Below are 15,162 nucleotides of genomic sequence, written 5' to 3' on the forward strand. Positions count from 1 at the left end.
CAAATGTGGGCTCGCGAAGAGGAATTCTTTGAACTTTCAAAGGCAGTAACAGATACCTCTAATCACAATGATCAGGAAAGGGGTTTTACATGATACTTGTGTGTGTTTATTTTTTCTCAAATTAAATGTGAAATTTGTTATAAATAAAATTATAATTTCATAAAGCACGTTTTAAGCCTGGTTTATTTTTTTGAAGGCAAAAATTATCTTGGATTTGGAGAAATATGGTAAATACTTACAAAATTAAGTTATGTTTTATGTTTTTAAAATAGTGAACGTAAAGCACAACTAGATAATACAAGCAGAATACCATAAAAGAATCAGTAAGAAAACCTTTAGTGAATCAGCTGTGCTTCTTCTGAAGTCAGTTGTTCTTGCACTTGACCACACACTTTTCTTTGTACGCTCCAGCATACAGCTTTCTTACATTTGTAGCACAAAGAACTTTGGAGGACAAACATGGAAAATGTTTCTGTAATGAGTTTCTAACCTTTTCTACTGTGATGGTCACTGCTATAGTTCCTTGTATCAGTAGCAGGTCACACGGGAGGAAGTTGGCTCCATGCTGTATGTGGTGTAGCTGTTGGCTTGCATTCTGAAGGTTGTGGGTTCAAACCCCACTGCCAGCAGCCTGAAAATGGTTTTCAATGGTTTCCCATTTTCACATGAGATGAAAGCTGGGGCTGCACCTTAATTAAGGCCATGGCCACTTTCTTTCCTGTGCACCTTTCCTATTGTGTCTCCGGAAACCTGTCAGAGTCGGGGTGACTCAGGTCATGCATAGAAATATCGAAAGGAATGCTTAAGAGGATAAATACAATGCCATGTGAGTGTGGGAAAAGGAGACAAGGATAGTCTCCACATCTTCTCATAGATGGTTCTCTCCTCATCTCAGCTCCCAACAAGGGTGTTTCACACCAGGCAAATGCTGGGCCTGTATGTTAATTAAACCATTTGACTGGTTTGGCGTGATATTGACGCGAGCGTTTGCCAGGCCTTAAACTCAAATGACGAGACATTCACGCGCCACACCGAGTCGTCGTACTGGCTAATATTTTGATCACCCCTGCAAGAGTTTCCCTTTTGCAAACTTCTACGAATTGAACGGCAATGTGGTTTGTTTACATCCCTCCTTCTAAGAACTTATACTGTTATTTATTGCTTAATTTTCTGTAGTCTCTGAAAGCACAAACATTTCAGCTGGTGTCAGTCATTTTCCTAGCCATGGCTCCGAGCATAGCACAAGCGACAGCAATGCAATTGCTGAGTTAATTGAAAGTGTTTTAGGTTTGGACGACAGTGATGGCAATTATAACATTGAAGAAAAGATTTGAAATGGAAGTGATGTTTAATCTGATACAAGCAACAGTGAAATCGTATCTAAAGCCCTGCGAGCGAAACTAAAACCGTGACTGGGTGTGGATTAGTAATAGAGATAACCCACCAATTATTCATCTCTTTACGAGCTCTCCAGGGGTATCAGCAGAAGGGAGAGACAAATATTTAGATAATTCTGTATTGGAGTTGTCTGTATTCTTGCAGGTTACACTATGGAACAATCATCAAACCCACATTGAAAATGTCGGTGAAAATTGCTTTGACACTAATGATGATGAAATTAAAGTCTACTTTGCCCTCTCCATTTTGATGTCCCAGGTTCGTAAGCCTCGCATCCAATTATATTGGAGCAAAGACCCGAGTTTTTCAAGAGACAATGAGTAGTCTGAATTGCCTTTACATATACCCGAACGTTTCAAGATTTACCGCATGAAATCTTCGTTCTAAAATCATTGTTGTTGAGTATAATTATTTTCAATGCTTCGCTGAAAACTGTGCATGAAAATTCCGGTTGCTGTTCCATTTATGGCATTTACTTCAGAGCAGTGCACAGCAGTTCTGACTGGGTGGCTTACTTGTGGTGAGGACAATTTAAGTCTGATTTCTAAGCGAGGGCGCGTGGCCATTAAACCTGAAGCGGTTGGGTTAAGGCCTCAGTCGATTCCTTCCCACTCTTAGCTCCCCATTGTCGCCATAAGACCAGTGTGTGTTGGTGTGACTTAAACAAATTGTAGAAAAGAAGAAAAGCTTATTTCTGCTTCCCAGCTTCATCAAGAGGGTGAGCTTGACAGATGTCCTGTCTTGATGTGCCAAGTGTAAGATAAGAAGAAAACTGGGTAAAGACAGGAAAAGGGAAGAGACTGAACAGTTGAGATTATTACCGGTGCCAACTGTCAGTTTGTATTTGAGAGATAGTGGGTTCGGACCCCACCATCAGCAGTCCTGAAGATGGTTTTCCGTGGTTTCCCATTTTCACACCAGGCTGTACCTTCATTAAGGCCACGGCTGCTTTCTTCCCACTCCTAGACATTTCCTATCTTGTCATCAGCATAAGACTAATCTGTGTCAGTGCTACGTAAATCAAATTGTAAACATAAAATTTTTAATGTACAGGTGGGAAAAGACTAAGAACACAGGAAGCACAAGCACAGAAAGAGAAAAGAAACACAGCAATGGATAGGAACAAACAAATAATGATTCTCATTTTTTTTTTCCAGGAACTAAGGAGAACACCCAGCCTTACTTCGACGACGATGAAACAAGTTCCGAGGAGGAGGACATCGTACTGATTCGCCCCAACCACCGTGACTGGGAGCCCGTCCCTACGGATTAGCATGTCTGAATGCTTCGGAATTTCTAGCAATACCACCTAAGTGCCTTTTGTAGAGCAGTACTTATAAGTAAGAGGAGGTTTAACTCTGAATCTGTGCGGACTGACATAGGTAGCATTTGATATTTTAAGATGAGATGACTTAATACCACTTGTGGTAGGCTCCTTCAAGAGAACTGTACAGGCTTTCACTCTTCTGAATAATGAACCACTTTGGTCACCACTAAGTTCATACCTCCCCAATATTTCTCTAAGTCCGGCTTTTCAAAAGTAATTTCTTTGCTTTTACACTGAGGACATTTTCACAGTGCATGTTGCTCTTGTTATATAAAACAAAGGATTCCTTCTTAAATGGCACAGAGAAACCTGTGACCCATTTCTTATCGACACTACTGGATGTCATGATGCCTTCACAAGTGAAATTACTTCAACGCTATTACTGGCCAATTCACTCTCACTTTGTTTCAGAAACACTTGCATTTCTACCTGGGCTACAGTCTGGTCATCACTTACTTCTTCATTGTTAATATCTGCCCTGTATGTGAGGACAGGTGATTAGTTTTCCCTCCATGACAGTTCTGTGAAACAAAGTAACATAAAATACTTATAATAACTGTCGACTTAAATGAACACGGAACTTGCAAAAAGTATCGTTAACAAGCGATTAAGGCATTTCTAAATACAGGCGTTGGAAACAAGCTTTCTAGTGCTGGAACATGGTATAAAAAATATAAACCCATATGAAATCACGGCCATCTGCTTCATCATTCATGAAGACCTGTCTTCTTTTTCTTCTTCCATGGCATTTTTCCCATCAAGATGCGGGGTCCACCATAAGTCTACATCTGGTCTTCGACTTTATCTGGTCTATGGCCTCAGCAGGTCGTATGCCCACATGCTGCATATTCTCACGTACACAGTCCATCCAGCGTTTTCTTCGTCTCTGCCCATTGCCAGAGCTTGTTGCGCAGTGAATGTTGGATCAGCTGTGGCCACATACTCATACCAGTGAACCCTTGTACTGACGCATCTTGTCCCGAATGGCTTCCTTCCTGATGTGATCAAACCACGAGATTTCCAGTGACCGTCTTAGCATCTTCATTTCCATTTCATTTCGTGAACAACCAGCATTTTATAGATATTAAAACTTTGATTGGTAATTTCATGCCCTGATCTATTGTACTGTATCAAAAAAGAAAGGCGTGACTGATATTGCTGATAGTGATCAAGTCTAGAATGATGTTTGTACCTGAGACTTCCACGAATATGAGTATGGATACTAACTCTCATGGGACACGTGTGGTACGCTCCTTTGGGGGGGGCCTCCATTCTCTTTTTATTTTTTAATGGAGACATTTTCATTGGTCAGCGTGGACCAGTTAGGATATAACATCACTGATATAACTGATGTAAACTAATTTGCAAAAATGTTATATGGAAAGAATTTGCAATAATATTGAAAGACTTAGGGCCATTTTCTCCAAATCGAGTTAAACCTGGTATAAATTAAACCCATTTAACTTCAGTACCTAGTTTAAACCTACGTCCATTTTCTCCACCAATTTCTGACACTCGTTTAATTTAAACGACAGCTCTCCCGTTTAAACTAATGATGTCAAGTCTACGCTAGCGTTGGCTGCACTGAAAGAATAGTCGAAGACATGGTCGATTAGAATTGGCCAATCAGAGCCAAGTAATCAATGACCAACATTTTTGTATTAATATCAGCTGTTTGTGGCGAATTAATGCTATCGTACATAGTGAATAAAGTAGAAATTCAGCGGGATATTAGCTCTACTGATAAATAAATAGTTTACATTTGTGCGAAGTGTTGTGTCGTATAATTTTACCCATTGTTGTCTACAATTTCTTGGAGAGCACTTTTATTTCTTATTAATCTCTAACATGCTTTACCATTACAAGTACCGTGGGCCTAATATGTGTTTTTTTATGTCTGTATTGTATTACGGAACACATGGGAACGTTGAAATATTAAAATCTTTTAGCAATATTCCTTTCCTAAGAAAATCAATATTTATATGAATTTCAAGTAAACAAATTTCAAGCATGCTCGAGATTTATCTCCTATTAAAATCCGTCGCCCTCGGCCGGGATGAATCTCGAAAACCTCGGATCCAGCAGACAGACCAGTGAGGACGTATTATTTAGAGATATAGTACTCGATTCTATACTCGTTTATAACATAACCTAGTTTACGGTATGTAGTACTGTATGCATAATACTCTTCTTCCTATAGCATTAATATTTCTATTGCTGGTATGCTGGCAAACGTCAGGGTGAAACATTCTTGACTATAATTTATTGTATTACTAGTTTACTAGCAAGCATGAAACACTTTTATTATTTTTCTGATCCCATAAATATTTATTGAAGTAAAGTATATATGATAGTATGAAGGGGGCAGCAAACTGAGGGGCTCAGACGGTTGAGGCTGTGGCCTTCTGAACCCAACTTGGTAGGTTCGATCCTGGCTGAGTCCAGTGGTATTTCAAGGTGCTCAAATACGTCAGCCTCAGATTTACTGGCACGTAAAAGAACTCATGCGGGACAAAATCCCGGCACCTCGGTGTCTCCGAAAACGGTCAAAAGTAGTTAATGGGACGTAGAAACAGTATTATTATTTGGAATGGGGGGGTAAACCCGAGTGTCGACTTAGCCTACTGCTATTGGAATAGCCCTAAGGGCTCTACTCAGGGCTTAGCGTCGCCATCGGATGGACGAATCGCCATCAACAGCGTCAGTGCCCCCACTCCATTTAAATATGGCAGAGAGGTTCAGGATTGAATCCAGGCTTTTGACACACAATCTAGCCACTATAAATTGTATACCATCACCTCTCCTACCGTGCTGGCTAACATTCTGATGGTAAAAATATTTTCAACCACCTGGATTCGAACTGCATAATTTTGGTTTCGAACGATGCTGACCTGAGGTTTTAATAACTACAGCCATCAGACACCACACGGAGTGTGGACGTATTACACTACTTATGTACGAATATTTTTATGCTTCACATTACAGTATTCATGCCACCAACAGTATTTTATATAATATTATAAGGAGACTGCAATTTAAGGTGTGTGGTCCCTGTTGTTGATGAGAGAATGCCTGCTGCATAATGTCTTAAAGCAATCAGAATCATTGCTTCTGGCGAAATAGCATTATTTCGTGCAGTTGGCATTTTAAGTGAATCCTTCTTTGGCATATTGGTGACTGGGTCCGACCGGAGGCTACTACCCCCTGTTGACCGGGTACTTCAGGCCTGCAAGAACAAATTTACACTGCTGAACTCAAACTTTTGTAACGCAAGAAACGATTCTAGATATCATCCTCAAACTTTTAAATTACGAACTGGATTATCTTTTGAGAAGCCGCTGACAGTATCTATACCTACTACATACTACAAGCGCTAGCTATACTCGACTTGTGTGCATCAGAGTCTCTGCTGTATTCCAACACACGAGATTGTTGTCCACGATTTGACATAGAAGGACCAAAAGCACTGTCAAAATCATTCACATAATGAGAAATATCTAACTCACCGCCTCAACCGGTCTGCACATAATTCATCACAAATGTCCATGTCTGTTAGCGACTAAATGCGCCGCGCCATGTCGACAGCTGCACTGAAGCTCCAAGGATTAGCTCGACATTCCGATATTATTTTGTTATGAAGGTTTAAAGAAAATAAGATGATGGAGCAATAGTTGCCTTATACTATTTATTCCATGACTACACCGTATGAAACTTATAATTTCGCCACCAGATTGTAGCAGTGATCAAAGAAACACGAGGTCCATAAAGACGAGAATTCTCGGGGCCCATCACCAGTGTGTTAATTGTATCTGCCCGATCAGGTTTCTAGTGGTAAGCAGCTTTGTAGTGTTCGACACCTGGATGGGTGTGCCACTTATCCACATAGACTGGAGTGTAAACCTCCTCTATAATTGTAGATTCTTACAAGCAATACATTGTAACTATGAAGTGCTCTTTGTTAAATGTTGGATGGGTCCAGTGCAGAGTTTCTCGTTGTGGTGCTGAGAAATTCATACTGATTTCACTGTGATATTTTCTGATACGTGTATATTTATCGTTTGTTCTTCTTGGGCATTCTTCAGAGACTTGGCTGCAAAGGAAAGTGGTTGTAAGAGACAAAAAGAGACATGTTTGTATCCATTCCCACAGCCTGCACAGCAAGTGAATTGCAGCTCATTTTTAAAAAAAATATTTTAATATAACCAGTACTGCATTTAGTGTCCCTCGTGATATTAACTGTATATACGTTATGTTCACTTACTCGTGTCAGGCCCCTCACTGTATTTCTATGGAACCTCCCCCAGTCGCACTCTGTTCTTTTCCAACCTTGAAGATATTTTGTAAGGAAACATGCTTTTGTTGTGTTTGCATTTTTGGCTCTTCTGTTTCTTTCCTATTAACAGTGATCTAAAGATCTAAGTGTTAAATACAGGTAGGTCTCGTTATATGCGATAGTTATGTTCTGCGGAATTGCCGCGCATACTGAGTTTGTGTAAATCGAGAGTCATTTTATACGTAAAGTATAGGGTTAGGTTTCCGTTTACCCACATATTAAGTTTAAAATAGCAGATATTCTTAGTATTCTTACAAAAAAAAAAACATTATCATGTTTCTGAAGTTTCTGAAGCACATTTTAATACCAAATTTATATACTTAAAAATTTAACACCGAAACACACAATAATAAACTAAACTCTGCTTACAAGCTCTTGGCTTTGTCTTGAATAGCAGCTTCAATGAGAAACCTGTGTTGTTGGTTATGATGCTCAATCTAATGGCTTAGCATTTTTTTCCGTTCTTTCTTTAGCTTCCGAGCGAGATTTGGTCACTCTAGTCACACTTACATTAATAGAAGATTGAGCAGTTTTTCAAATTGATTTTGTATTGTCATGAATAGTTCTTTCAGTGGATTCACTAAGTCCCACAGCACGCTGAATGTCAACAATATGTTCACCTTTCTTATAGCGATCCAAAACTTCTTTGTTTCTAACAAATATGAGTTTCGTACATGCTTCTTTCCTTTTACCTGGCATTTTAAATACGAAACCTGTCAAGTGCAACTTCACAGCTCTACTGACTGAAACTGACGATTCACGTCTTGACAAACACGACAGAAGATGTGCGTAGAGATACGCTTGCCCCATTTAACCTTGGCGCGCAATGTAGTGTACATTACAGAGTTCGGAACGCTTGTCTGTACCCGCCTGAAGGCATTACAGTTTCCACATACTGTTAACAAATGGCAGCACTAGACTTAAAACCAAAATCGTGTATATGCAAAATCACGGATAATGAATCCGCGTGTATGCGAAATCGCGGATAACAAATCTGCGTATAATGGGGTTTACCTGTACCTGAATTGAATATGAATCAGTCTATTAAATGCTTTGTTATAATAATTCTTCCATATATTAATAGTTTCTTTAGTACCTCATAAACAAACAACAGATTATTAAGACATTTTTATGAGGACCGATGAGAATATGAGAGATACGTTGTTGGCAATGTACCAAACCTCTGAAGATCCCTGTGCTACTGCTAAGGCATGAATCTCAAGCTATTCCACACAGAGCATCACAGATTGTCTACATCACTTATATTTAATGTTTGTTATACATGTACAAGATATTAGGTTTGCTATTTAGTCTATGTACACTGCTGTCTCTCTTACAAGAAAAGCAACAAATTGTTGTATATATGTATCCTTAGTGTAACTTTTATGGAGTGAGCTTTTAACTTGCATTGTACAAAACTTGAAGTGACTGAGGGTCGGTTCTATCATTTATTGGTAAAGTAGGTGGGAACTAATCCACCATGTAAATCAAGTCATTATCTCCACACAATGCTACTGGCAGGGTAACTCTCAGTTACTTGCAGGGTAAGTTATTGGCCACTTTAACTGTCAGATAATACTTGCCTGCCAGGTGTTTCTCAAGAGATGAAACTTGTTCGCCCTATTTTACATTGCTCACAAGCTAAGTTTGCTCACAGCAACAATGATCTATATTGTACAAAACAATTTAATGGTTGCAACTAGTAATTGTTTTTAAACATCATTGTTCTTTTGGGTAATAATCATGGAACTGGTAAAATCACGGTCAGAGGCTGCAAATTATTTGTAGTAGAACTGTAAAAGTTCTGTGATTCCAACAAACCATCATCATCATATACTATTATTATTATAGACAAATTTGAGCAATTTTTTCATTACCTTTGTGTCTAGATGTCTCGAATTGGCCTAATATATCTTAACTTTGCCAATTGCCTTTGTAATAAAATAGGCTAATTATTCATTTACATGAACTATTCAAGGTTTCAATATGAAATGCATCTTTGAAACTCTACAGTATTCGTTTGAATTCCTAACTAATCATCAGTCGCCGTATTACAGAATCTTTTATCGTAAATTATATTCTTGCATTTAAGGTAAGACTTGCCAATAAATTTGCTTCCCAGTTTTATTAGAGTTATGCTGAGCTGGTGATGATGGTTGATGCAAGTAAAGAAAATAAGGCAATCAAAATGAACTTCATACGTGTGATGATGAGCAGCACATAAATTAATTGGGAGAAGTTGCCCAAAAATCAGTTCATCAACACCTGTATGTCTATGTTTAGCTATTGGTAGCTACACATTGGCACTAGTATGCAAGGAGTAGTCTCAATGGATTTACACCTCCAGGTAGTTTATCTGTAGAGTAGCTACCATCTAGTTTACCAGTAGATGGTAGAACTGACCCGTATGAACTTTTTTTAAATGTTTTAATGATTTGATTAACTTTTAGATCTTCAATTATCATATCCTTTAGTGATTTTTTTTTAATGAGGTAGGCCTATAGTTTCTTTTAAATGCAAGTATTTGGATTTTGACTGGAATTTGCACAACAGACTGTTACAATTTTCATGACCACAGATATTTTCAGTTCAATTCCTTAGCTGTTTGGTGTTGTAGTGTGTATAGGATACATGGTAGATAGATGTTCAGTACAAATATCAAAAGTTTTGACATACATGAGAATGAACCAGGGACTTCTTACTGACCACTCTCTAGGGAGGCCAAGATTTGGGTGCTCCTCCTAGGCACTACTAAAACTTACTCTCCCCCACTTTCAGAAGGAAAAATTTATATACAGTTTATATAACCTACTATATACAGATCATGTTTAAATTATTTTAAAATGAGATATGAGTATTGTAGAAAATGTTGAATTACGGGAGTCGGAATGCATACATTTTGTGATTGTGAAACTCAAGAGTTGTGTTCGCTTCTGAAGTCTAAGAAATGGTTTGAAACGTATTCAGATTTATTCATTGCTGAAACAAAATTCCAGTGTAAAAGGTGATAGGGCATTTTAAACATTGCAAATAGTATTGACATTGTTGATATAATTCGTATATCAACAGAAAGTGTAAAGTAAATTGAAAAATAAACTCCAACTCTTTTCATATTGAATTATGGAGTGCTCCTACCATCAGCTGGAGTTTGTTTAAATTGTTGATATTTTCTGTTGGAATTATATCTGAGAATTATGGTTCCTATTCGTAACGGTAAATAATAGAGACACATCCAAATTGGATAATTTTGAAAAAGCGTACATTTGGAAAAGTGAAGAAATTGGTACTTAGTTGTCTGCTCCTTAGTCTTGTTCCCTGATACAGAGTTGGGGATGAGGTGTGATGAAATTACAGAGCCTGTTTTTATGCCCGTCCTTGTCATCATCCTCAGATGAGGAGCTAATGAAATGAACGATGGTGAATGAAATTGGGTAAGGAGGTGAAAGGAATAGGAATTGCGTGGAAGTGAAAATGGGAAACCACAGAAAACTGTTCTGTGGTGGGGTCTTTCGAATGCAGTGGTTGGCTCCATAGCTGTTAGGGCATCCATTCCATTCCATTTGGTAATTAGGCTATTGTCCTTTATTTATAAAATTAATGTTTTTATTTCAGTTAATAAGTAAATAAACTAAGATTGAAACATTTTCCCTTTATGAAACCAAAATCTTATCTATATACTGTAAATAGATAGAAAGCAGAGTGTCTGTCTGTCTGTTCCTTATACAAATCCATACCGTTCCACCAATCTGATCCAAATTTTGTATACTTTTAGAAACCTGCAGGTAGAAATGTTTACAGCCCTCTCCACTCCCTACATTGAGGCCCTTTGTCACATTAGCATAGGCTGATATAGGCAAAATATCAAATTTGTCATACAAGGGCAAAACAAAGCTCATTTAAGCCTCACAACGCGAAGAAGAAAACTCTTTAAAGCCCTAAAACAAACTGTTATTGCTTTTGTCCTCGGTGAGCTTCCTTCCTCTCTTCCTGCCAGTTTGGGCTTCTCCTGGAAATTACAAGAGGTTCCGTTTGTCCCCAGTTGTTGCACCTCGGTGAACAAGGTTCCTTTGGTCCTCTCGTCCAGAGAGTGGGCGGAGATCTGTCTGAACTCGTTCATGTCAGATGACCAAAGAAAGCAATCCTCCTCTAGTTTAAAAAAAAAAAAAGCTATTTAACGTCAACCTAATCATTGCTTGTTTGAAAAAAGTATTTAAGCCTTTTCAGTCGTAAAATTACCAACATTTTGCCCCAGTGTAGCAGTGGATTGCTACACCTTTCCAAGACACTTGCGGCTAGACATACTATAAACCTCCTGTGTAGGACGGTGCACCAGGGGAAGCATGTGCCTCCACTTGTATAAATGTGCGTGCTTGTTTTATCTTGTAACAACCCTCCTCTTTTTCTGATTGGAGTCTTATCTTTTCCACATGTTATTCATCATCCTCAACCTCCTTTCCCCTTATCCAGCTCATACTGGAGCAATTCTCCACCTTCCTCTCTCCTTCCACCATTCCTCTTCCATCATTTTGTCTTCTTCTTGCACTCCTCTTTATTGAATCGATCCACCTCATTCTAGGTCTTCCTCTCGCACTCTTTTCCTTGAAGTTCACATCTCCATCTTCTGTTTTGGTATTCTTTCCTCTGTAGATGTCCAAACCATCTAACATCTTAGGTTTTCCATTCCGACTCCTTTGTTTCCTATCCTACTTCTTAGGTATTTCATTTTGCTGGCTTGAATTCTACCCATGTATTATCATTATTATAAATTGAGAAATTGAAAAATTGAAAATGAGGGAAGAGCCAGCTGGACTCGAAACTGCCTCTGTAGGCCAGAACCCAGCACTGTCTATTGGTGATGGTTATCTCAGGAAGAGAATTCTGACATGTAACCTTTATTCACTACACATCTTAAGAGTTGAAAATTGAAATTTTCACATCAATATCTGTGTGTATACTGGGGACCAGCATATAATTGGGACAGGGTTTTTTGTTTTGTAAGTGTTCTTTGTAATTTTGGTGTATTGTATTTAGATTGTTTTGTGAAGCACCCAAACTCTATATTTCTACTGTTATGTTCATTGTCCTACCTTTCAAGCGTCCCACCTTCTGTCTTCCATATTTTTTCCTCTGAGAAATGAAGACAGATTTGTAACTTTAGAGGAACATTCAAATATTCATGTATTCAAGACACTGTACTGTAGGTTTGACGGAGGGTAGAAAGTGAACACCGTCCGTTCTCTCACAGCCGTGCAAGTGAATTTTTACGTTACAGGCCGCAGCTAACCTTTGATTGTATTTATTATATGTAAAATAAACATTCCTTTCTCTGTGAATCAGCTGTTTTTCTTGTTGTCCTTTCCCCTTCTTCCTCTCACCTTCTTGTTTATAGAACATAAATATGAGGGCAAGTCAGTAAGTATCTGCAGTTTTGCTCTAATTGTCTTTAGGTTGGCTCTATGGCGGTATGTGTTCAACAGCCGCTAGATGGCATCATTGTTTATGTCTGTGGTAGGTTTCAGCATTATCAGATCAGTACAGCTTGCGCTGTTGCGATGTAAAGATGGCCGCGCCACTCTCTGTTTGCACCAAGGAAGAACAGCATTCCGTAATGTGGTCTGAAGGTGTACCAGGAGCAGAAATTCATAGAAGACTTTCAGCACAATACAGGGGCAATGTTTTGCCAGAGCAAAGTGTTTGTTGGTGAATAGAATGGTTCAAAAGGGTCGCACGAGCGTGAACCATGAAACTACTTTTGATTAGTACCATTACGCAAGGAACACCATGGGTCGCCTTTACTTGTGAGTAGTACCACTATGTTAGGTACACAATAGATTTGTGTTTAGTAGTAGCAGACAGCGGTTCACTGTGGGTTTAGAGTACCTCTGTTTAGTATCACTATATGGGGAACACCATGGGTTTACGTTGCCTGTGATTAGTACCCACCATGTGAAGAACAGCATGGGAATACCGGCGCCTGTAATTATTACACCTATATGGGGAACACCATAGGTTTGCATTGCTTATGAGTGGTGCCATTAAGTGAAAAAACCATAGGTCTGCATACCTATACGATTTACAATACTTGAGTACCATAATGTGTGGAACACCGTGAGGCTACGTTACTTGTGATTAGTACTGCAACATGAGAAATACTGTGGTTCTACCTAGCGATAAGTACCATTATGAGGGGCCTTTGACCTGGATTTTGGACCCACTTAACCCTTGACTATTGACGTACATTTTCAGTGACATCAACATGGACGTGAGGTCACTGAGACCGCATGAAAATTAATTTGACTACGGAAGGGACGGTTAATGAGATAAATTGCTAACTGCTTTTATTTGAATAATTACACTTTATTGAACCCAAAACCACAAAAATATTTTCCATTTGTTAATTTGTATAACCCTCATACCTTCAGATTGCAGTCGCAGCAATTTTCGTTATTCAGAATACACTGTTCCATTTAAACACACACATATCCTTTACACTATCAACAAAAATTGATCCTAACTTGGGTATTAAAGATGTTTGATAACCACTGCACTGAAAATTAACGACACATTAGACTGATCTCTTGTTGGGGTGGAAATTGCAAGCACTGAACTTGGCCCTCAATGTTACTCTCACTCAACACATTCGAAGCAGATCTTCCTTGTACACTCCAAGCATACTGGTTTTTCACATCTGTAGCACCTGTAATATGTTTTTCTCTTCTTTGCTGGTGGGCACAGACGACAAGTTATCTGTTTTTCAAGCTTCTCCTCGGAAATGTTGATACGCTCCGCAGGGATGCTCAAAATTCTAGAGATAGCACCTCGAATATCTCTTGGGATCCTGGGATTTGATAATCTTCTTATCATGTGTGGCCTAGTGAGTTGAGCAGCAAGTTCTTTCAGAAAATGTTGCCTGGTCATTTGGGGGCTCTCGCGATAGGACTGATGCAAGATATTCGCATTCACAGCTGCAATATCGACGATACGGAAGAAGACTGCCATCGGCCACCTTCTTGTTCTTCTACCTGTGCAGTAGTTGGCTGACATCTGATCCAAAGTATCTACTCCAGACTTCGTAGAATTATAAAACTGAATCATCTCTTCCTTCCCCGTGTCCGCATCAGTTGCTTTCCCATGGTGCATAGAGGATACTAACAAAACAGCTTTGTTTCTTTTCGGAACGTGTGAGAGAAGAGTTATGTCTTTCGTGAAGCCATACACAGAGGAACCGACCTTTCTCTGCTTGGAAGGCAAGAAGTTAGTTGGAATTTCCTTCTTGTTCTTTCTTACTGTCCCAACATAAGTGAGTCCCCTTTTCCTCAGCTCCTGAACAAGCTCCACTGAGGTGAACCAATTGTCAGCTGTTATATTTCTATTTGTACCCTGTATTGGTTCCGATAAACGAAGAACTGCCTGAGTTGGCTTTGAAAATTTTCTGTCTTCCCTTGAAAGACCTATTCCATCAGTGTCCTTCCCTGCATAAATATATGCATTGTACAAATAACTATTTTTCGAATCGGTTAGGCACATCAATTTCACTCCATATTTCTCAGGCTTGTTCGGAATATACATTCTGAACTTACACCGACCTCTGAAACCAATTAGCATCTCATCTACTGTTGCATTTGTGCCAATGGAGTAACACCTTTGAGAGTTCTGAATCAACATATTCAGAAGCTCAGATATGGGTGCAATAGGATCTGTCTCTCTCCGCTGCATTCTGTCTTCAGGATTGTCAAAACGCAGGCTGCACAGGAGAATGGAAAACCTTGTACCTGACATCACAACACGAAATATTTCACGGCCCGTACCGTCAGCTGCGAAGACTGAAGCGATGTCCTCTTTGTTAGATTTGAAAACCGCCGAATAAATAAGAAGGCCTAGAAAAGCTTTCATTTCAACTGCGTCAACATTTTGTAATTCTGGTCAGGTAGACTTTCGGTAATTACTTCTCATTGCACTGAGTTTCACATTTGTCCATCGCACTAGTAAGTTCACCATTTCTTCACTAAATATTAGTGTCCATGCCGTAACAGGATCCACACTGTTTCCAACTCGAGCTGAAGGGCGCAAACCGGGAAGGTGAATCACGATATTGTGACGAGGT

At 39.1% G+C, this 15,162-nt stretch overlaps 1 protein-coding gene across 1 annotated transcript in view; it reads left to right on the top strand.

The window, feature by feature from the left end:
- LOC136886351 (carboxypeptidase D) overlaps nucleotides 1-12,391 on the top strand; it is a 165,738-nt gene extending 153,347 nt beyond the window's left edge. The window contains exon 26 of the mRNA XM_067159090.2: nucleotides 2,556-12,391. Coding sequence (XP_067015191.2) covers nucleotides 2,556-2,671 — 116 coding nt within the window. The 3' untranslated portion in view covers nucleotides 2,672-12,391. The remainder of the gene's footprint in view (nucleotides 1-2,555) is intronic.
- The last annotated feature ends 2,771 nt before the right edge of the window (nucleotides 12,392-15,162 follow it).

The sequence above is a fragment of the Anabrus simplex genome, chromosome X (genome assembly GCF_040414725.1).
Source record: "Anabrus simplex isolate iqAnaSimp1 chromosome X, ASM4041472v1, whole genome shotgun sequence".
Classification (NCBI taxonomy): domain Eukaryota; kingdom Metazoa; phylum Arthropoda; class Insecta; order Orthoptera; family Tettigoniidae; genus Anabrus; species Anabrus simplex.